The 23,955-nt window shown below is 42.2% G+C and overlaps 1 protein-coding gene across 42 annotated transcripts in view; it reads left to right on the top strand.

The window, feature by feature from the left end:
• Window positions 1-23,955, top strand: part of DST (dystonin) — a 315,621-nt gene that overhangs the window by 76,691 nt on the left and 214,975 nt on the right. For 40 of the 42 annotated variants that reach the window (XM_083431241.1, XM_083431260.1, XM_083431249.1 and 37 more), the window contains one exon: window positions 11,444-11,505. In XM_083431241.1, coding sequence (XP_083287367.1) covers window positions 11,444-11,505 — 62 coding nt within the window. Of the gene's footprint in view, window positions 1-6,085; window positions 6,289-11,443; window positions 11,506-23,955 lie in introns of those variants that run through there. The other 2 variants (XM_083431262.1, XM_083431258.1) reach the window with 2 other exon arrangements.

Here is a 23,955-nt window from a genome sequence, read left to right on the forward strand (position 1 = left end):
GGCGGTAGCAGTTTCCGTCTGTATGTGCTCTTTGTATCAGTTTGACATCCAGAAAGTCCTTTTGTTTATTTTTCTACATTTCTTTGTTGCTGAGCAGAATCTTTTGATTGTTCTTCTTCCAATTTCACCAACAAAGGATGACAGTGTGTTTGTTGGATATTAGTGCAATAGGAATAATAAAATGTGTGTTTGTGGTGTAAACATCAGCTGATGTGTTTATATGTCCAGTGACTGGGACTTTTGACTTAATTAACTATTGGTTTGTTTAACAACTCCCTTAGGAGTAGTTGCCTTTTTGCATATTGGCATATAGGAGACCAGGCAAAGAAAAATTCTTGACTTACTGATTCATTATAAATACAGAGTGGTAGTATTATGGTCTTTTCACTCAGTGTTATTTCCTTGAAATCTTTGACTACTTAGATATATTGTTTTTATTTATTTCCTTTCTTCTGTCATGGAACAAAAAGATGCGATATGTGAGATAACCAGCTTCATATAACCAATAACCTTAAGTCTAATTAGTGGTGCAGCAATAAAACTGCTAGCACATTTCCAAAGCTACGCAGGGTCCACTATGGTTTCAGATTGAGATTCCTGCATTGCAGGGAGTTGGGCTAGACCTTCAGGGTCCCTTCCAATCAACTCTATGATTCTCTGAAGGGGTTAATGCCATAGAGTAAGCTGTCCTGCCAGACTTAGGCTTGAGAGACTTACCTTGAGAGGAAGGTAATCAAGGCCGTTGTTCACCTTCAGTGTACCAGAGAAGCTCAACATGTGACAAGGTTCTGAGCGGGTTGCTGCAGCTTAGACCACATGGCTCTAACAAGCCTTTCTTGTGTTCCTTTACTAATAATTTAGAAACTTTCACCACTGTAACTAAGCCAGGTTTTACTGCCTGTGCTTTCTGACTGATGTATGGAAAAGCACACAGGCCTTCAGTATTTTTTTCCTGGAAAGATGGTCATTTCAGACCCCAAGCAAGCCAACAAAAGGCACTTAGTGATGTTCAAGGAGAACGTGGCAAACTTAACAGTGAGAGCATCTACATTTGTACATTGACCCATACTTCCATTTTCCATCTTATGAGATTCAACATCCTTTGTAATGAATTGGCAAGAAGATAGGGATGCAGCCGGGAAGATTCTGCGCTCAGAGAATCACATGTGGGGAGACCCACACATGCACACAGAAAGTTTCAAAGATCTATAATTTGGCTGCAAACAACTGTTGCGGTTTTTAATCAGAAAGTTGTTGAATCACTTGATGTCTCTCTTGTGGAGTAAGAACCAGATCTAACAAGCAGAGAAATTCAATTGAAAATAAGAGGATTGCTTTCTGACTGTTGTTTACAAAGCCCCTGTGTTCCTCTGATATTTACACGTCTCTGACTCCTTCAAGTCCATGGCTGCCGCAAGCCTTTGGTAACAGGAGGGAAGAGAGCAGATCTGATTGTATCAAGGAAAGAAGGATGTGAGCAAATACAAGAGGATGCCATTGAGGGTTATTGCACTTGAGGAATTTTGTTTAGAGAATATTGTAGTCATATAACAGTTATGTAGGAGGAGGAGCTTACCAGTGTCAGAAGTTCATTAGAGGAATTTAGAGCTGAAAAGCTATCAATAGGTTGTTTTAAAAGAACTTACCAAATACCCCCACAGTCTATTTTATGGCACTTGTTAGACTCCTATTAACACATTCTCTAAGCATAGCACATTAGGTTTATACACACACACACACACACACACTAAAAATACACAACAAGGCATAAAATCCAAGTAGACATCATCATCATCTTAAGTGTTTCCACCATTAATATACTGTGTAAAGATAATTTAGGGCAGAGATAAGACTGCTTTTACTATTTCAGCACAATTAGTATTTATTTGCCTAAAACTACAAAGAAGGCAACATCAATTAAAGCAAAGCTGCAGATATTCCCCATTATGGTTGGTGTGGGAGTTGTCATCCTCACAAATTTATTTCTTTGAAAAAAAAAAAGTTTTTCCAACGTTGCCGGTGGATACAAAAGATCTTTTTAGTCATGGGCCTTTTACTCACTACAGAAGCCTAATCTCGTTGATCCTGAGAAACCTACCTACACATTAAACAATTGTTTTGATGTGATGCCTCTGCAGTACAGGACAGTAATATGGTTTATGATAACTATGCTGCTTAGTCATTGGTAAAATCTGTTCCAAGAATCTTTAGCATTTCCAAGAATTGAAAGAGAGACAAGTTGCCAGATAGCCGCCCCTAATTCCTATTTATCCTATGTTTCTATCTCTTGCCTGTTATGATACCAATTTATCCTAATTTTATTTACCCCTCATCATGTAGCTTCTCGTAAGTCTTAAAGCTTTAAGATATTTACTTTGTAGAACACCACTTTTGGCAGTAATGTCTGGCTCATACAGGTGAACTTGCAGCGTATTTTCACTATGTAGACTCTTCTGTAAGCAGTAGCCAGAACAATTTCAGTCACTATCGTAGCATTATTTTCACCCACTTTATTATCCAAAATGTCTACTGGGAGTTATATTCACATACACAAGGAGGGGTGTGTGAAGAAAATAAGTGTCTTGTTCACATGTGAATTGTCTCTCTAGAAAAAATAAGTGTTATATTAAGGCAATAGTCTAGAGCACGATAATAGCTAGATTCACGTGGTACAAATCCATTCCTTTTGCACTACTGACAATATATAGGATTCTTCACACTATAGAGATGCACATTTGTACAGAACCCTTCAGTACTTGCCACTTCTGTATTTCAGTGCTGAATTGATCCATGGGATTGTGGAGCCATTGACAGAGGCAAATCAGTTACATCTGCCAAAAATAAGTAAGAATTGTAAAATAACTAAGTGGTTAGATATGTTGCCTTGCAAAGTGAGCTGTCAGAACTTTCATGGCTGCACTTGCTTTGCCAGAAGCTACTGAATGCAGTCATTATGCTCCAGAAAGGAAGAAGAGAATGCAGACCCTAAATAAAAGATTGCTGCAAGGCTAAGACCTCTAGTGATTTTCTGCAGCTGTTTCATTCCAGTTGATCTCATTGAAAGGTCCAACAAAAGGAAGGGCAGCAGAATAGAGAACATAATACAGAATGATTCAACCAGAACCTTTTTTTCTTTTTCTTTCAGCCCACACATTCTCCTTGAATTCTGTTTTCTAAGCACTGCACCTAAAGCCCAGTGGGTGGACAGCAAGCTTTCATTCACCCACTCTTTTAAAATACTGCTCAAACTTCAAGAGAAACAACTTGTTTGGCTTGAGAGGCTGGTATATGGATTGCGGTTTAACATTCGTCTTATCTTATCGCTAGGGTTGCAGTTCCTGATCTTGAGAAGCACAATAGTACTGCCTTTCTCCTCCTTTCAGATGCAATGATTTGGCAGTCCATACACTTCCTTCATTTGTTGTGGTACAGAACTCAGCCTCACATATTACAACAGGTTGCAGAGGCAGGTGGATTCTTGTTGCATGGTAGTATGAAGCCAGACCATTTCTGGGTTTTGTCATGGAAATGTTAAAGGAATTTTAAAGGAAATGTTGAATTTGGGTGTGGTAATCTCTTTTCTCTTCTAATGAAATTTTCTGAAAAGGGCTACAAGGCACAGAAAATGTTCATTATTATGGTGGTCAGGGTGTATGTAGTCTGTAGTACAGTTCTGTGCAGTATGCATGCAAATACACATTGCTCCCCCTCCTTGCATTCCCAGTGTACAATCTGGAGATGTACCCTTGCCTTTTAAACACCTTGATTCAGCAAAGATATGGAAGTCTTAGCTTCTTTGACTTGTTCCTCCCCAGACCCCATCGCTGACCCATTGGTGATGTTAATCACCTAGCCTTTGGGAGAAGCGTTGTAGCTCATGCATAAGATTGTAGATTCAAACTCTGGCATCTTTAGATAGTTCAGCATTTGGAAGTGCCCTGTGACTATGGTGATCCTTCTTGTTTGCCCTACCTGCTGTGAACCATATGCCTCTATGTTCTTACAGCCGGTAGAAGAGGTGAAACATTGGAAGCTCTCAGTGACAGGGTATACTGAACAGGAATGTGAAGCTGTGCCTCCTTATCTCCAGTTGCACTAGATAATTTAAAGGAACAGTGGCGATCTCTCTCTCTGGGTTGTAACCTGGCAAGTCAAACATGCCTCCCCACCTGTAGTTTGGTCAGTGAGGGTCTAGGGTGAGGGTCTTCCTCAAGCACAATAGCTCTCTGAAGCACTGTGCTCTAATTTCTTTCCTAAGAGCAAATTGCAACCATTCACTTAATTGAGAGCCAGTAAAGAGTTCCAGTAAGAATCACTATGCTCAGGTGATCCCGGACACTAATATTTAAGCTTACTCATCTCTTACTCATTCTTGTTCATGCCAAAAGTGTATTGGGACCTGTTCTTTATATATGCTGGTTAACTCCATGTAGTCGGAAAGCAAGGAGACATTCTTTTGCATGCACAGAAGTCTGTTGTGTGAGCAGGGATGCAACTTCAATATGGAATTTAATAATTTTGCTTGATGTGCAGCTTTTGTTGGCAGAAAAGAGGAAACTCATTATTGAGGTGCTTTCAAAACAAAGCTTCTCCACGGGGAAATGGCAGGGGAAGGGGAAATGCTTGGTTCTCCTGTAAAATATGGTTGTATAAGTTAAGCTTTAGGCAATCAGTCCTTTCGTCTCAAACAGCTTTAAACAGCCTAACTGTAGACTTCACCTCTTGAAACCCTGTAGACAGTCTCAAAAATGAGAACAGTGAATATAGCATGACCGCCCTTCTCTATGCGACTGTTCAGAATAATGCCGGAAGAAACTTTTTAAAACACAGCTGTAGAGAGGGCTGGTGCCCACTTAGTAGCGGAGAAAATACATGCCTGAAATACCTTTCTTGGAAGAGCATATGCCGGCTCCTGGCATTTGCCAAATAAGCCCTGTTTATGTTGGTAGCAGTTGACTCTGGTGCTTGAGTTGAGGTTAGGCTGTAATTTGAGAGGAGCCCATATGTTTAAATAGAAAGGGTAGATATTTGTGGTTTTTGTGACTTTAGTTAGTCTTTCTACTTCCCAGTGAATGTTCTTAATCCAGGGCACACTTTTAATGTTCAATCAGCTGTCATTTTAGACATTTCGCAGCTCAGAGTAATCTGTGACCTAGTTGCTTTTTTCTTTCTTATTCGACCAGACTACGCTTTCCGTCATCATTGTCTATTTGTCATGCTGGTTGGGGCTGAGGGGACTTGTATTCCAAGCAGTCTGAAGGGACCAGGTTGTCGAAGTCTGATAAAGATGCTGAGCAGAAGAAAAGGCTACAGTGCCCCCTATGACTTACAATAGGGAAGATGTTGGAGTGATTAGGAAAAATCACCCACCCCTACATTTTAGAACTACCAGAACTGAGGCCTGGACTTCCCATGAAGCAAATGAGATGGTAAAATGGTGAGGCGGTAGAATGGAGAGCATCAGAATCTCACATTTTTAATACTGACTTTTAGCAATCTGCTAAAAAGAAAGCCAACACAGCGTTTAATGGGGTGAGCTGGAACTTTTCTCCACAATTAGCTAGTTTTCTGCTGACAACTTTTCACTTTTCTTTTGTGGACGAGAGAGAAATCAAAAGTAATATGCTCTCCCTGTACTCCAAAGTTCCACAGTCTTTTGTACCACCTCAGTCGGTTGCATGTATAGTTTTAGCTTGAGTGAAATCACTTAAAGGAAGGGCAGTGAATGTCCATTGAAAGATATAATGGGCATATGTCTGCTGAGGATAAAAATCAGTATTAATATCCGGGGCCTATATTACACATTAAGTTGGAAACAAGGGAAATACGACAATCCTAGCTGGAAGTTTGCACATTCCCCCACCTTTCTAATTAGGTAGGGCAAATCTTTCAGTATAACTGTAAGGAGGATATACCAGAAAAAGGACCCAGTCTATATAAAAATAAAACTAAAAATTGTACCTCTAGCAACAGTTGTGTTTTGAAATACAATGTAAAAGACCATTATCTGGTTGGCTGTAACAGGCATGTGATTGCTAATGTTTACTTAAAAAGGAGAGTTCCTACTTTTTTCCCTTCTATCAGAAGGAGCCATTCTGTCAACAAAGGTATTTCGTTTTCTACACACACACACACACACACACACACACACGGAAAAACTAGTTTATAGCCTGAAGTTGAAGAGTTTAAGAAAATTAACAGCACCTCACTCCCCTGGAATGATGGGACAGCCCCCTAGATGTAAGCAGGAATGGAATACAAAATTGGTGGAACTAATGTGCTGTACGGGTTAGTACAAACTGTGCCATGTTTTATGCTTGTTTTACCAGTTTTGCTTTGGAAAGAAAATGTGCAAAAGTAGTCTTTGGAATTGCAAACATATTTTGCTTTCTTGTGGATTAGTTAAGTTATCTGAGGGGTTTTTTAAACTTTGTTTTCCAGAGCTTCTGGTTTGAAAGAATTGCTGTAAAAGGCTCTGAACTTTAGTCCTGTTGTTTGTGAATGTGCTGGACACTGTCAAAGTTATATGTTTACAACTTGGTTTTTATGTGTCTACATCTGACTTTACTCCCTTTTACTGCTTGTAATCATAGTAAATTTGCGAAGCGTTAATGCATGGTTACCTTCCAAGTTCCAGTATTCTCCCAAAGTAAGGATATTATATATCATGAGATCCAGTCTTTTTGCATTCTGGCAATATTTTCTGGTAGGGCTTTAGTTGGAATTATGGTGGTAAGTAGACATTTGGTTAACAGAGCAATCCTTTACATGCATACACGGAAGTAAATCCCACTGTGTTCAGTGAAGCTTCCTCTAAATAAGCGTGTGCCTAGGATTTACAGCCCAAAGTGTCCTAGCATGCTCCAAAGACCCAAAATAATGTCTTTGGCTGGTATCCAATATTATTTAATAAATAAAAAAAGCTGCAGTGTTTTGTTTTGTTTGTTACTGTGTTTTGTATTTCTGTGTTGTTATATTGTAAGACGCCTGGTGATCCTTGTATGAAGGGTGGTATATAAATTAAACAAAAAAAACTGTAAAACTTCAAGTCCATTTATTTCTGTGGATCTAGTCTGTGACTATCACAATTAGCTTTTTACTGTTGTCATGGCAGTGCTGTTCTAAGTATAACACAATTGCAGTAAGAGGCTTACAGGAGTGGGTGCTAGGAGCCGGTCATCAATAACTCAAAAAGAATTCAGTGAAATTAACTCTTTATTCAAAGAAGCAAGACAGCTCAGGAGGCCAGGCCTAGAGAGCACATCAACTCTTCCTGGTAGAACTTGACCCTATGAGGCAGTTGTAAAGACCGAAGCTCCCTAAGTCTCCTCCTCCCCTGGTTACTTCCTTAGCAATCTGAGACTCTGTTGTCTTGCCTGTCTTTGCTCCACTCTCTTCATACCCCTTCTGGTTCTGGAAGACCAAATGGGAGGGGAGCTAGTCACAGCAGGAAGGGGAAACACCCTGGCTTCTTCACCCATCTCTGCCAAGGCCTCTCCAGCCTCCGCTTCTGCCTCTGATTCTGGACCACTCTCTGCCACAGAAGCTTCCTGCTCACTAAGCCCTGTTACCTCTTCAGCTTCTGATACCTCCTCCTCCCAGTCTACTTCCTCTTTTCCCTCTGACCACTCATTGTTGTCCCACCACCAATCCCCTGGCTCTGGTCCTTCTTCCCTTGGGGGTTCCCCAGCTGGTGCCTCCTATCACTCATCTGCATCTAGCAAGTTCAAGACAGAGGCATATATTAAAACTGAAGTTGGAATAAATGGCATAAGCTGGAAGAATCAAAGTTTATTTTTACAGCAAATGTTAATATGACCTCTAATATCAAAAACATTTGAGGACTGGGTGAAAATGGCCCTTCTTTTATCTTTTCTTTGTTTGAGGGTAGTGTAATGGGAAGATTTTTTTTTTACAGACTTTTCTCCAGTGTGAAGTTGATGAAATTCTCTAACAAAATATTGAGAAAGGGACTTAATATTAGAAATGCTAGCAGCACGGGCTCTTTCCACTTGCTTTTGGTTTTTGCTGCAGTAGCAAGCAACTACGGTGGCAATATAGCAGACTTCCTTTGTTGGCGGCCTAGCCACCAATTTTTATCCACCACAATGACCCATACATTGCATAATTCCAGGGCCAAGTGGAGGAGGGGAATAGCTGCTTCTACCAGATAATAATAGTACCACTACTGAGAATGTTTGCAGATATTCTGTTAAAAAACCCCACCTTTTTCCCCTGGAGGAGTTTCAAAAATAAAAATTCAGTACCTGATTTTCACAGGCATTTCAGCTCTGTTCTAAAAAATACTTTTGCTTTCCCTTCGTTCTTGAGTTATTCTGCCATCCTGCGCATTGCCTTTCCCAACACAGCAGTGCTTGCTTACGTTGTGAAATAGAGTACATGAGGAATAATTGATACATGTGTTGCGATCCTCTTAATTAAAATGGAAAAAACCTACTCCTTTGCTTCTTTGTCTTCGTTATGTCCAGAGAGACATTGCATACCTTAAAGATTAGCATCAATTGAGTCTTACTCTGGTAGCAAATCCAGGAAAGGGGGAATCAGCAGATGAGGCAACTCCCACTTGTCCCTCTCCCTTTGTCCTCCCAGAGTCCACTCCAGCGCTGAAATCCTGCTTGTTACAGCAAGCTGAAGGAGGAAGATAATAGGATTTAGAAGGGCAGGAGGTTACGACCGCCTCCTCTCCCAATTGACCAGCAGGTTTAAAAGAAGAGGGGGAATCTTTGGGTTACAGCCTGACAGCCCTGCTGGAGATGTTGATTGGTTTCCACAGTTGCATAGAATTAAAATTCACAGAACTGCTCCATATTTTAGGGATATGTGGAGGTGTGTTATGGCTGTCTGTTCTGGCAACTGATCCCATTCAGTTTGGAGCTGTATTCTTCCACTTTCAATCCCAGGACACACCTTTAGCCCAAACATTTGTTTAGGGACCCACTTTCTTTTCTTAACCATATACAGGGGTACCTCAGGTTAAGTACTTAATTCGTTCCGGAGGTCTGTACTTAACCTGAAACTGTTCTTAACCTGAAGCACCACTTTAGCTAATGGGGCCTCCTGCTGCTGCCATGCCACTGGAGCACGATTTCTGTTCTCACCCTGAAGCAAAGTTCTTAACCTGAAGCACTATTTCTGGGTTAGCGGAGTCTGTAACCTGAAGCGTATGTAACCCGAGGTACCACTGTAGTTGTTTTTCAGTAATTCTGCTGTTGTGACCCACCTGAGATCAAGCTGTGACCTGGTAGTGGGTCCCAACCCACCAACTGAAAGCCAGTGTTTTAGAGGGAGGGGGCAGCAAGAGCTGCAAGTGGACCCGTGCTGAAACTGTCCAGAAAAGTAACCTTCTGGTGTCCTGTAAGCACCTAAAGAAAGAGTGGACACTGCTTAACAGACAGCAAGTAGGAAAGAGCAATATGGAAGAATAAAGTGAGCTTGGGACCAGGTGTGAAATTTGGACCGGTGAAAATTAGCAGCTTAGAGAGTTTTGTGCACTTGTGTTTGTGGTATAATGTCCTAAGCTTTTGACAGGAGCTGGGTGGATGGAGACTATCATTGCAATATTTCATTTGTGTTTAATTGGGCTGAGAAGCAAAGTTGTAGTCAGAGTTCAATATCTGATCTCCTAAGCCACAAGGGATGCGGGTGGCGCTGTGGGTAAAACCTCAGCGCCTAGGACTTGCCGATCGTATGGTCGGCGGTTCGAATCCCCGTGGCGGGGTGAGCTCCCGTCTTTCGGTCCCAGCTCCTGCCCACCTAGCAGTTCGAAAGCACTCCTAAGTGCATGTAGATAAATAGGTACTGCTTTATAGCAGGAAGGTAAACGGCGTTTCCGTGTGCTGCGCTGGTGCTGGCTCGCCAGAGCAGCTTCATCACGCTGGCCACGTGACCCGGAAGTGTCTCCGGACAGCGCTGGCCCCCGGCCTCTTAAGTGAGATGGGCGCACAACCCTAGAGTCGGACACGACTGGCCCGTACGGGCAGGGGTACCTTTACCTTTAAGCCACAAGTAGCCTCAGGAGAGGTTACCTTAAGTGAAGGTGACCCACCCTGTTCCCTATGTGAACGTGCACATTTTGTTCCTTAGCAGAGGTCCTGCTTTGTGTCTGTTCACCCTCTGTTGGTTTGTTAGATGGGTATGTGAGATTGGACTTTTAAAAGAATTATGCATTTTTTCATTTTTGAAACATGGACGTGCATATCAGGCAAATCCACCCCCCCCCCCAGAACTGCATAACAAATGGCAATATAAAATATTGACTCTTTTCTAATGTCCTCTTTTTTCAGATTATAAGTCCTCACCATAATGTTCCATGGGCATATGACAGTAGATGCAACCAATCAGTCCTGCTAATATATGCAAAAAAGCAATACCAGCCTTCACTAATAGTCTTTTTCCTTTTTTGACCGCAGTCTCCCATACTTCTCCCAACAGGCGTGTTCCATTCAGTCGCCGCACCTCATCTGTAGGGCACCATGGCGGATTACCAAGTCCGTTTCAGCATATGGCTAAGACCATTTTCTTGATGGTTGCAAGCTGGCAGTGTTGCAAAAGTATCTCAACAATGTTTATTTGGGGAGGTGGGAAGTTTGGGTCTTTTTATTATTTTTGTATTTTATTGTTTATGTTGTTTGCCTCCTTGAGCATCCAAAGTGATAGAAAAGGATAGACATTATTTTAACAATATACAAATCAGGGATAGCCACTGTGGTACTCTTCAGATGTTGTTAAACTACAGGCCGCATCATCTCTAACCACTGACTGTGCTAACTTAGGGTTGATGGGATTTGGAGTCCAACAATATCTTGAATGTAGCATGTTGACAAGCCCTGAAATAAATAATCTGGAATGTGTATTTGTTGGCATCCTTCTCTGTAGAAAACAGTGTCCCTCCCTACTTTCTGAGCCAGTGTGGTGTAGTGGTTAAGAGCGGTAGTCTCGTAATCTGGGGAACCAGGTTTGCGTCTCCGCTCCTCCACATTCAGCTGCTGGGTGACCTTGGGCCAGTCACACTTCTTTGAAGTCTCTCAGCCCCACTCACCTCACAGAGTGTTTGTTGTGGGGGAGGAAGGGAAAGGAGAATGTTAGCCGCTTTGAGACTCCTTCGGGTAGTGATAAAGCGGGATATCAAATCCAAACTCTTCTTCTTCTTCTTCTTAATCAACTTTTTTTTTTTAATTAAAAAAATCTTTTTAAATTAGTTTTCCGCATTTTTGGTTCTTAATTTCACCTCCTCTCTCCTGTTCGACTTTGTAAGTGGCTCTCTTATAGTTTGTTGTAACAGATGTTTCAAACCAGCGTGCGATGATTAATTGAATCGTCACCTTATCTTTTCAAGAAGTGTGAAATTTTTTAACATAACACTCCCAGACCTTAGTAAGTACTATTTTTAGAATTAATGCAATCTTTTTTTTTTCCTCCTCAGATGAGCGGGACAAAGTACAAAAGAAAACATTCACAAAATGGATAAACCAGCACCTTATGAAGGTCAGTTCACAAGCATGCTTAATGGGATCATAATATCTGTGTAGCTGCGTAGCAATCCTGTGTGTGTAAACTTGGCATGGTTTTCCACTGAATATCCTATAGACATTTCCGTTGTTTGTTTGTTTGTTTTTCTTTAAATGATAGAACAGTCATGCTTTGTGTCTGCAACTATTTGTTGGTGCTAATGGATGAACGATCTTAATCCATAATGGTCCAATCCTAAGCATGTTTACTTGGAAGCAAATCCCACTGATTTCGTTAGTAGGATTTACCTCTTCATAAGTATTTTTAGGTTTCCAGACCTAAGTGTGTGAATACAGTGGTACCTTGGTTTAAGAACAGCCCAATTTATGAACAACTTGGATTAAGACCGCTGCAAACCCAGGAGTAGGTGTTTTGGTTTGTGAACTTTGCCTTGGAATAAGAACATGTTCTGCTTCCTGTTGTGTGTGTTCCATTTGTAAATTGAGTCCCCCCCCCTGCTATGGGAAAGCATGCCTTGGTTTAAGAACACTTTGGTTTAAGAACGGACTTCCAGAACGGATTAAATTTGTAAATCAAATTTAAACCAAATTACAGTTACGAACGTAATCCGTTCCAGAGGTGCGTTCATAACCGGAAACCGCTCATAACATGAGGTGCTCTTTCACCAATGACGCCTCCTGCTGCTGCCACGCTGCTGGAGTGCGGCTTCCACTCACATCCCGGGGCAAAGTTTGCAACAAGGGGCATCTACTTCCGGGTTAGCGGAGTGTGTAACCCAAAGCATTCGTAAGGGGAGCAGTACGTAACACGAGGCACCACTGTATGAGATACGTTGTAGGTGATTTGTTTTAACATCAGAGAAGAAGAGAACTGTTTCATTTGAAGCACTCTCTGGGCCTACCATGCTTCCTTATTGGGGCCACTGTTTATATGAAGACTTTGCATCTAAAGGTTCCTGTTTCGGGGCCATGACAGTGTGAGGTAGTCAAAGGGAAGAGTAAGTGTGGGAGAAGAAGAGATATCGCCACCTGAATGCTCCTCCAGTGCTGATGTCTTAGCCTTAGACTGCATTGAGCAGTGCAGTAGACACCATGTGTGATGACAGCTTATTATGTTCCTTAAATCTGAATTGTGATCCTTCAAGCAAAACGTGCTCATAGGTTTTTAGGCAGCTGTTGCAATGGCTGCAGTGGTTTGCCTGGCCTTTGCTAACACAAAGCTTACTCTTGTGTGTGGATAAGTGTCTCCCTTGTTTCTGGAGGGTACTGCTCCACACTACAGGGAAGTAAGGGTGTTAGAGCAATACGGTTCAGACAGTGCACATTATTCACATATATATTATTTGGCCACTCTTCCCCTGCTTACTTGGCTGGGGTACTCTGCTCTGGAACCCCCCAGCTGTTGGAGCAGAGTGTGGGTTGATATTAGATGTATCTGCCTGAATTCCTGAGGCACAGTTATTAGCAGGGTTCTCCGAGGACCCTAGTGCAAACAGTGTAAGCAGTATATGCAGGGTCTTCACTACATAATAGGAGAACAAGACAGTAAGGAGGGTGGGGGGTGGAGCAACAGCAAGCACAGAGTAAGAATTAGATAAAGCCAAATATACTTTTCTGTATTGATGCATTGTAGCACGCTAACGTATTTTTAGGAAACAGAAAAACACAACCTTAACAGTGCAATGTTATACATGCCTACTCAGAAGCAAGTCATACTCGGTTCATTGGGACTTACTCCTAGGTACCGTATATACTTGTGTATAAGCCGACTTTTTCAGCACATTTTTTATGCTGAAAAAGCCCCCCCCCCCCGGCTTATACTCAAGTGAGGGTATAAGAGGCTGTTGTCGGTGGAGGAGGAGGAAGGAGAAGCCCGAAAGCAGCCCTTTTGGGCTGCTTGTTCTTCCTCCGCCCCTGCCGTCACCAGCCTCTGCCTCTCGGCAGCACCCTAGGTAGGCAGGGGGGTGGGAGGGTTTGGGGGGAGAGAGAAGCCCCCTCTGCCGTGTGCTCATTTGCGCACACAAACACGCACTCCGGCCCACCAGGAGGTTTGTGGTGTGGTGAACTGGCTTATACTCGAGTCAATAAGTTTTCCCAGGGTTTTTTTTTGTAAAATTAGGTGCCTCAGTTTATATTCGGGATTCCATTCCCGTTTTATGGTTTCTAGAGGTGAAATGGTATTCCACGCCCCAAAACTGTGGATCAATGAGTAAGACAGAAAACTCTCTCTCTCTCTCTATAAAATATAACTATAAACATGCACAGCCATTAGCCTTCTTGGTAGTATTCAAATTAATGATGTTAAAGTAAATTAATTATTCCTCCGGATTAATAACTTAGCAGGCTAATATTGTTAATATATTAATTCATTCTCTTTGGTATGGATTGTTTGCAATTAACACTTGATTAGCATAAACTTTGATTAATATTTTATTATTTGTCCTTGCAAGGTATTAACATGCAGGGTTATTTTACCAGCTAAAACCAGCTGAAGGCTTTAAAATTAATTGATACATTATTCAGCAAGCTGTTTCTTGTTATCTGTACAATATTGCTGTATGCAGATTAGAGTTTGAAAAAATATTGGCTTGTTCCCCGCTTCAATTGTGAACTGTGCCATTTATCCCGAGGGGAGTGGTTGGATCTTATACTATCCCACATGCAGAAAATTGTAGAGATTGGCTAGTATTTATTATGCCACATTCATTTCCCCTCATTTATAATTTGTGGTTACAGTTGTGACTTTTTGCATATGAGGACAAAAAAGGTGTCAAAGTAAACAAGCCACCAATTTTTTTAATTCTATATAAGTTTTGATCTTTAACAATGCTTGCTCTAACAGTAATATGTAGCAGCAGTCGTGAAAGTACAGCTTCCATAAAGAGATAATGAGTTCTGTTGTTTTTTTAAAAGAAAACAACAACCCAAAAATACAGTCGAGCTTTTTAAAATCAAATTTGAAGCCTTCTCTGTCTGCTTTTAAGCAAAAATAATGTTACAGATTGCCTATGCAATATGTACTCGGAAACTACAACTAATCCAGAATGCGGCAGCTAGACTGGTGATTGGGGGCGGTCGCCGAGACCATATAACACCGATCTTGAAAGACCTACATTGGCTCCCAGTACGTTTCCAAGTACAATTCAAAGTGTTGGTGCTGACCTTTAAAGCCCTAAACGGCCTCGGTCCAGTATACCTGAAGGAGCCTCTCCACCCCCATCATTCTGCCCGGACGCTGAGGTCCAGCGCCGAGGGCCTTCTGGCGGTTCCCTCATTGCGAGAAGCAAAGCTACAGGGAACCAGGCAGAGGGCCTTCTCGGTAGTGGCGCCCACCCTGTGGAACGCCCTTCCAGCAGATGTCAAAGCGATAAACAACTACCTGACATTCAGAAGACATCTTAAGGCAGCCCTGTTCAGGGAAGTTTTTAACGTGTGATATTTTACTGTATTTTTGGTTTCTATGGAAGCCGCCCAGAGTGGCTGGGGAGGCCCAGCCAGATGGGCGGGGTATAAATAATAAATTATTATTATTATTATTATTATTATTATTATTATTATTATTATTATTCTGTAGCTTAGACCTCAAAGCAGTCTATGGTTACACACTGACAGAAATGTAAAGTGATACCAAAGTTAATGCTAACTGCGGAAGGAAGAGGGAGGTGCTCATGAGCCCATGAAGCCCTCCCAATCTCCGAGCCATTGCTGCATCACGCAGTGTTACCACTGAATTGGGTCATTGATCCATCATTTCAGTACAGAGTTTAAGGCTATTATTTGGGGCTATTTTGCGCCTTGTCATCCAGAGATGAATCAATACAGATGCCCAAACTACCATGAATTAAGCTCTCTCACCATGCAGTAGATTACTTACCAGTTTCATTCTGTCATGTTATAAGAAATATTTTTACCACTCCTCATGAGGTTAAAACTGACATGCAGCACTCATGGACGTGCTGCACAAATATATGAGGGTTATTTCTCAACCTGGCATCCCCCCTTCCTTCCATTGCATTCTGTCGCAGGATCTCACCCAAGGTCCAATGAGGTAAAGAAATCCACATCCAGTTATGATAGCTGTCTCTTTATGGTTCTGCTTCCTGAGTCTTCCAAGGCAAAACCTGTCCTCCATTGCTGTTTTCCCAGTACTCAGGTTGGAGTTCAAAGCCAGTATTTATATCTGATTCTCTCTTGGCTGTGGATTTTATCCAACTCAGTCATATCCAGTGTAAAAAGTTAAAGGGACCCCTGAACATTAGGTCCAGTTGCAGACGACTCTGGGGTTGCGGCACTCATCTCGCTTTACTGGCCGAGGGAGCCGGCGTACAGCTTCCGGGTCATGTGGCCAGCATGACTAAGCTGCTTCCGGTGAACCAGAGCAGCGCACGGAAACGCCGTTTACCCTCCTGCCCGAGCGGTACCTCTTTATCTACTTGCACTTCGTGCTTTCGAACTGCTAGGTTGGCAGGAGCTGGGACCGAGCAACGGGAGCTCACCCCATTGCAGGGATTCGAACCGCCGACCTTCTGATCGGCAAGCCCTAGTCTCTGTGGTTTAACTCACAGCACCACCCGTGTCCCTCATATCCAGTGTAGACCTACTGAAATCAAGGGACTTAAAGTTAGTCATGACCCAGTGTGATTCCATGGCCATCTGGGGTGTACTAACACCGACCAGAGAAACATCAGACCCAACCCACAGTCTCACACAGTTATTGACATTTTAAAAAGGCTCTCTTGGTTTGGTTGTTGCAAATGTTATTTCAGGAGTGAGAAGTGTACCTCTACAGCACTTCTGTAGTCCTTTAAAAGGGGGTAAGGCAAAAGCTGGGCCTTTGCCTCAAAATAATCCCCCACATCATAAAAAATGAAGTTTTATCTTCCTGAAGCAAAGTGCACTTTCCTGTGTTTTGAAAAAAATAAATAAAATAAAAGCTGGGGGGCGGGGCAGGCACACCAGCAGCTTTTCCCTACACCAAAATTCTCCCCTATACTCTGAGGCTTCCATCTCCATTAATTTGATTGTAAGCTGTATTACTTCTAGGAGGCCTGGTACAGAGAGTGGAAATGACACTTGGGGGCTCTTTTTGACTTAGCTATTTTATGCTTCTAGGATTCCTTTAATCAGTGTGCTCTTTTCTGTGGCGAGGTTTTTGGTGGTTGTTTTTTAAAAACCTGTTCCAATCTTAATTATTGCGTGTGCCTGAAGCCAGAATAAAACATAAAAAAATAAAAAGCCTTTTTAATGTGCATTCTGGATTTATTTATTTATCTACTCATTTCTAGCATTTTGGAATAAGACCGTTTCAGAGCAGTAAAATCAGTTCCACAAGCCTGCCTTTGAACCCGATGATGGTATCACATTCCCTACAGTTGCTGATGTCTTCAGCTATTCAGTACGCTAATTATGCATGACTAAGGGAATTGGGGGGCATTTATGAAATATACAGGCAGTTAAGGCACACATCTGTGCTGGCTAGAAATTACTATTATTGGTTGAAATGAGGTTGTATGCACTGTATATAAGATGATTATGATTCTGTTAAATAAAATATTTAATAAAATATCCTTGGAGATGGGAGTGAATGTAAGCCCATGGTTATTAAATAATTAGGCACCAATGGAACTACTCCATCTCATCTACAGAAAGGAATAGGAATGCATGAGACTTTGGACTATTGTGCCAAAATATGTACAAAAGAAATAAACAGTGCTGTCAGCATGCTTGGAAATAATGCAGATGATTTTGCACTTAATGTGTCACCTGGGGGATGTAGTACAAAACATGAAAAGGTCTGTGCTGCAAACTCAGATGTATGGTGATAAACACCACATAATTCCTTCACGGATACTTTATATGGCATGACAGAAGAGTGTTTGTGATGGTTGAGGAGGGGGGAAAGGGAGTGTTACTGGAAGTGACAAACCCAAGTAAACAAGTGAAATGGAATTATAATTTCAGACAGCCCAGTGACAGGTTTTAGAGGTCAGTAAGAAGGAAGAGCATTGAACTGTCAGCACTAACTATGATCTGGGTGATATGCAAATGCCAGATAAGTTTTATTCGGGAACTTTGGTTGAAAGGTGGTTTAAAATATATTGTTGTTGAAAGATCCTTACAATCGGGAACTTTCTACTACAATGTAATTTCAAAGCAACTGGATTCGTAGGAATCATTTAGAGAACATTTGTCAAACATCTTTGAGGTAGCAATAGATATTATTAACTTAAACCAGGGGCTGTAGTCCTACATATGATGGGCAGAATTTAATCTTGCCACTGGGCAGCAGCTTCTTCTTCTTCTTCTTCTTCTTCTTCTTCTTCTTCTTCTTCTTCTTCTTTTTCTGTGATCACTTGTAGCCAAGTAAGATTGTCTTTCATGAACAGGGTCTTAACAGTGAGTTTGTAAGTGACTGTGGAGGCCAATTCTGGATCCACATGACCTTCCACTGTGAGGGCATAGGTTTCCCTGCGGGAATTGATCAAGGTGAAGGTTTGCCAAATGTGCCCTCCTCTTAGCACGTTTCTCCCTTTTGTCCTGAGTTGGAGCGTCTTCAAAGTCCATGACACCTTCATGGTGAGATTCCCATCTGCAACACAGGACAAACAGGCCTTTGTGGGGTGGGAGGTCTGTGTGTAGCTCCTCTATTCTCATATAGACATTCCTCTCTGCACAGTGCTGGTTGCCATTTTTTTCTACTCTGGAAGAAGTTGACAAGAAAAAGAAAAAGAAAGTGAATAGATTTTAAAAGATACTGTGAAAAAAGAACTGCTTCATTGTGTTCAGCTTCCCAACTTTTCTGCCTCTTTTGTTGAGAAACAGAATTGATGCCTGTTTTAGCACCTAACTGCTTTTGACAAGAAGACTGAACAAGAGTGAGGGAATAGCGCCATCTGCACAAAGGTCCTTGTATCTTGTAGCTGCTATTACATGGACTAACAATGTAATACTTGGGGAACCATGCAGAGTTTGGGTATGTTGCCATAGGAGTCGCTCACCAGCTTAACTCCGATGCAAATTTTCTTTCGGGTAGGAGGAGTCAGAAAGATTTAACTTGCAAACAAGAAGACAAATCTAAATAAAAATATGCAATGTTTTAAAATGCAGCAGCATCCCTCCAAGAGGCAACATATATTGAGAGTTTCCGAAAGGATGAAAGGAAACACTGCCGAGACAGGGAGGACACGGACATGTGCCCGCCTGCTGTGGCTTGTTCTTGCCTCGGGTCTTAGATAGCAACAGAACACAGCAGGGACCCCAGATGTGGTATCACTCAATTAAAATGGAAGCTAAAAGGTGCTTTGGGAAGCCTTTCATGTGTATAGGCACACACCAGCTGGAGCTACAAGTTAGTATTTATCTGGCAACCAGAAGGATATGTTATAGAAAGAAGAAAACAGGGGAGGAGTTGCTATGTTTTCCTTATCATGTGCGATCCCTCTCCTCCTATGCATATATATTAATAATGTACTCAGGCTCTCTTTTCCATTTCCAGTGCTTACTAACGATCAAAGTCCGGAAAATGTTGACATCCCACATTATAAAATCTGTGAAAGAGAAGAGAGGGACAGTCCTCATTCCTATAAGAGGGAACTCTATGGCTTTCCAGATGTTGGAAGCAGTGGTCCAGTGGTCCGGGATGATGGAGTTGGAGTCCAGCAACATCTGGAGCGACACAGCTTCTATGCTATAGGGACACCTTTCACTCCTCAACAGAATTTTATCTAGTGACAAAATAGATGTAAAAGATTTTCATACTCATAGAATCATAGAATCATAGAGTTGGAAGAGACCACAAGGGTCATCGAGTCCAACCCCCTGCCAAGCAGGAAACACCATCAGAGCACTCCTGACATATGGTTGTCAAGCCTCTGCTTAAAGACCTCCAAAGAAGGAGACTCCACCACACTCCTTGGCAGCAAATTCCACTGTTGAACAGCTCTTACTGTCAGGAAGTTCTTCCTAATGTTTAGGTGGAATCTTCTTTCTTGTAGTTTGTATCCATTGCTCCGTGTCCGCTTCTCTGGAGCAGCAGAAAACAACCTTTCTCCCTCCTCTATGTGACATCCTTTTATATATTTGAACATGGCTATCATATCACCCCTTAACCTCCTCTTCTCCAGGCTAAACATGCCCAGCTCCCTTAGCCGATCCTCATAAGGCATTGTTTCCAGGCCTTTGACCATTTTGGTTGCCCTCCTCTGTACACGTTCTAGTTTGTCAGTGTCCTTCTTGAACTGTGGTGCCCAGAACTGGACACAGTACTCCAGGTGAGGTCTGACCAGAGCAGAATACAGTGGCACTATAACTTCCCTTGATCTAGATGCTATACTCCTATTGATGCAGCCCAGAATTGCATTGGCTTTTTTAGCTGCCGCGTCACACTGTTGGCTCATGTTAAGTTTGTGGTCAACCAAGACTCCTAGATCCTTTTCACATGTACTGCTCTCAAGCCAGGTGTCACCCATCTTGTATTTGTGCCTCTCATTTTTTTTGCCCAAGTGCAATACTTTACATTTCTCCCTGTTAAAATTCATCTTGTTTGTTTTGGCCCAGTTCTCTAATCTGTCAAGGTCGTTTTGAAGTGTGATCCTGTCTTCTGGGGTGTTAGCCACCCCTCCCAGTTTGGTGTCATCTGCAAATTTTATCAGGATGCCCTTGAGTCCATCATCCAAGTCGTTGATAAAGATGTTGAATAAGACCGGGCCCAAGACAGAACCCTGTGGCACCCCACTAGTCACTCTTCTCCAGGATGAAGAGGAACCATTGATGAGCACCCTTTGAGTCCGGTCAGTCAGCCAGTTACATATCCACTGAGTGGTAGCATAGTCAAGACCGCATTTTACCAGCTTCTTTACAAGAATATCATGGGGCACCTTGTCAAATGCCTTGCTGAAATCAAGGTAGGCTACATCCACTGCGTTCCCTTCATCTACCAGGCTTGTAATTCTGTCAAAAAATGAGATCAGGTTAGTCTGACATGACTTATTTTTCAGAAATCCATGCTGACTATTGGTGATCACAGCATTCCTTTCTAGGTGCTCACAGATTGTTTGCTTAATGATCTGCTCCAGAATCTTCCCTGGTATTGATGTTAGACTGACTGGGCGGTAATTATTTGGGTCCTCTCTTTTCCCCTTTTTGAAAATAGGGACAACATTTGCCCTCCTCCAGTCTGCCGGGACTTCGCCTGTTCTCCAGGAATTCTCAAAGATGACTGCCAGTGGTTCTGAGATCACATCTGCCAGTTCTTTTAATACTCTTGGATGCAGTTCATCTGGCCCTGGAGACTTGAATACATCTAAACTAGCCAAGTATTCTTGTACTATCTCCTTAGTTATTCTGGGCTGTGTTTCCTCTGCTGAATCATTTCCTCCAAATTCTTCAGGTCGGGCATTGTTTTCTTTATCGGAGAAGACTGAGGCAAAGAAGGCATTGAGGAGTTCAGCCCTTTCTGTGTCCCCTGTTTGCATTTCACCATCTTCTCCTCTGAGTGACCCCACTGTTTCTTTGTTCTTCCTTTTGCTACGAACATACCCATAGAAGCCTTTTTTGTTGCTTTTAACCTCTCTAGCAAGCCTGAGTTCATTCTGTGCTTTAGCTTTTCTGACTTTGTGTCTACACGTGCTGGCTATTTGTTTGAATTCCTCTTTGGTGGTTTCCCCCCTTTTCCATTTTTTGTACACATCCTTTTTTAATCTTAACTCAGTTAAAAGTTCTTTAGATAGCCACCCTGGCTTCTTTAGGCACCTTCCATGTTTCCGTCTCATTGGTATTGCCTGAAGTTGTGCTTTTACTATCTCCCTCTTAACAAACTCCCAGCCATCATGAACTCCCTTTCCTTTTAGTATTACTGTCCATGGGATCTCACCCAGCACTTCCCTAAGTTTTATGAAGTCGGCTTTCTTAAAGTCAAGAAATTGAGTCCTAGTATGCTTGGCTGCTCCTTTCCGCTGTATAGTAAACTTCAGAAGAGCATGATCACTTGCGCCTAATGATCCTTCCACTTCTACCCCATTAACCAGGTCATCGACATTGGTTAGGACCAGATCTAAAATGGCTGTTCCTCTTGTTGCTTCTCCCACTTTCTGGACAATGAAGTTGTCTGCAAGGCCAGTGAGGAATCTGTTTGACCTTATGCTCTTGGCTGAGTTTGACATCCAACAAATATCTGGGTAATTGAAGTCCCCCATTACTACTATCTCCCTTCCTTTTGCATGCTCGGCCATCTGTTCCAGGAAGGCATCATCTATGTCCTCCGTTTGGCTTGGGGATCTATAGTAAACTCCCACAATGAGGTCACTATTATTCTTCTCTCCCTTAATTTTGACCCAAATGCTCTCACTTTGGCTTTGAGGTTCTAAATCTTGGATCTCTTCACAGGTATACACATCCCTGACATATAACGCCACTCCTCCTCCTTTCTTGTCTGGTCTGTTTCTCTGAAATAGATTGTATCCCTCCATTTTTACATTCCAATCGTGGGACTTATCCCACCAGGTTTCAGTGATGCCTATTATGTCATATTTAGTTTGCTGTACCAAGAGCTCAAGCTCATCTTGTTTATTTCCCATGCTTTGTGCATTAGTGTACAGACATTGAAGTCCATTAGTCATTCCCCCGTGTCTCTTATTTAAGGATTTTTTCCTCCCACCACTAGGTCTGCTTGCTGTTTGCTCCATTTGGTCTATGACATTTGGATGATCATCTTCATCAATTAATAGACTCCTACCTTCAGGAGCACTGTCTCCCTCCCCCACATTAGTCAGTTTAAAGCCCTCCTGATGAGGTTTCTTAGTTTTTTGGCAAAAACATTCCTCCCAACCGTTGTGAGGTGCAGCCCATCGCTTGCCATCAGCATCGCTTCAGCACTGCTTCTGTACAGGCAGAGCCACTTATAGTCAGCTGAAAAAGGATATTGTCCTGGTTGGCACTATAGAAATAGTACAGTGGTACCTCAGGTTACATACGCTTCAGGTTACAGATTCCGCTAACCCAGAAATAGTGCTTCAGGTTAAGAACAGTTTCAGGTTAAGAACAGACCTCCGGAACGAATTAAGTACTTAACCAGAGGTACCACTGTAATCAGAATCCTGCTGATAACTGGTGCATAAGATTTATGTATGTGCATGCTTACATGCATTCATATATGTAAACCGATCATATAAGCACTTTCTATTTTAGGGAGACTTTTCTAAATAGCTTTGCCTTTTGGGGCGCTCTGCATGTTGACCATGGAATTCCTTGACATTGCAAAGGGTTCTGGGGTGTGTTCTTGGTTTGTGCATTACCAGCTTGACTATTGAGGAATTCCTGAGAACTCCTGAGGTATACCAGGGATCTCCAATGAATACTGCTTATAAGGCAGCAATTCAAGCCATTGTTGTCCTGGAAATAGGAGACAGAGCAGGCTAGGCAATCGTTATCTCTTCAAGGAGCCACCAACAGACCTCTCCAGTACTCGGCCCAGGTCTCTTGGACCAGTTTTGGTCTTCACACAAATGCCTGAGGATGAAGGAAATGTATACGGCACCTGCATCAACTGCATTCAGATGTTTCTTCTTTTTTTAGAAATCTCAGTTATGCTGTGGTCAGCTCAAGTGTCATTGAAACTGACCAAGGCAGAAGAATAGTGAGGTCAGTGAACAGACAGAAGCATGCCAGGAGCCATATAAGCTCATGGGCAGGCAGAGTCTATATTTACAGCATGCAAAGTGGACATTGGGAGCAAGATTATTTAGAGGTGAACAATATAGGAATGATGGGTGGGGGTGTTGCTTTGTTTTTCAATTGGTATATCACACTAAATCCAGATTATTTTTAATAAAATGTTGTGTAGGGTAAACTAGGTGTGAAGTATTTGAAACAAATACAGTGGTACCTCGGGTTAAGAACTTAATTCGTTCTGGAGGTCCGTTCTTAACCTGAAACTGTTCTTAACCTGAGGTACCACTTTAGCTAATGGGGCCTCCTGCTGCCGCCACACAATTTCTGTTCTCATGCTGAAGCAAAGTTCTTAACCCAAGGTACTATTTCTGGGTTAGCAGAGTCTGTAACCTGAAGCGTCTGTAACCTGAAGCATCTGTAACCTGAGGTACCACTGTAGTATGGTGTAGTGGTTAAAGTGTTTGGTTAGGTCCTAGGACACCAGAGTTCAAATCCCCACTTAGCCAGGAAGTTCACTGGGTTACCTTGGGTTGTTGTTGTTGTTGTTGTTGTTGTGTTGTTGTTGCTGTTGTTACTACTACTGCCAGGCACCCTCTATCAGCCTGGCCTACATCATAGAGTTGTTGAGATGAAACAATGGAGAGCGGCACAAAGAAGCATGTATTCCACCATGAGCTCCTTGTAGAAAAGATGGTATATAAATGTAATTGATCAATCTACATCTAATTTACTCAGTAGAAAAGATGGGTGGGGAAGGGAGACGATACACCCCCCCAATATGCTCAAAAACTATATTTCT

The sequence above is a fragment of the Podarcis tiliguerta genome (genome assembly GCF_965153285.1).
Source record: "Podarcis tiliguerta genome assembly, chromosome: 3".
NCBI classification, from domain to species: domain Eukaryota; kingdom Metazoa; phylum Chordata; class Lepidosauria; order Squamata; family Lacertidae; genus Podarcis; species Podarcis tiliguerta.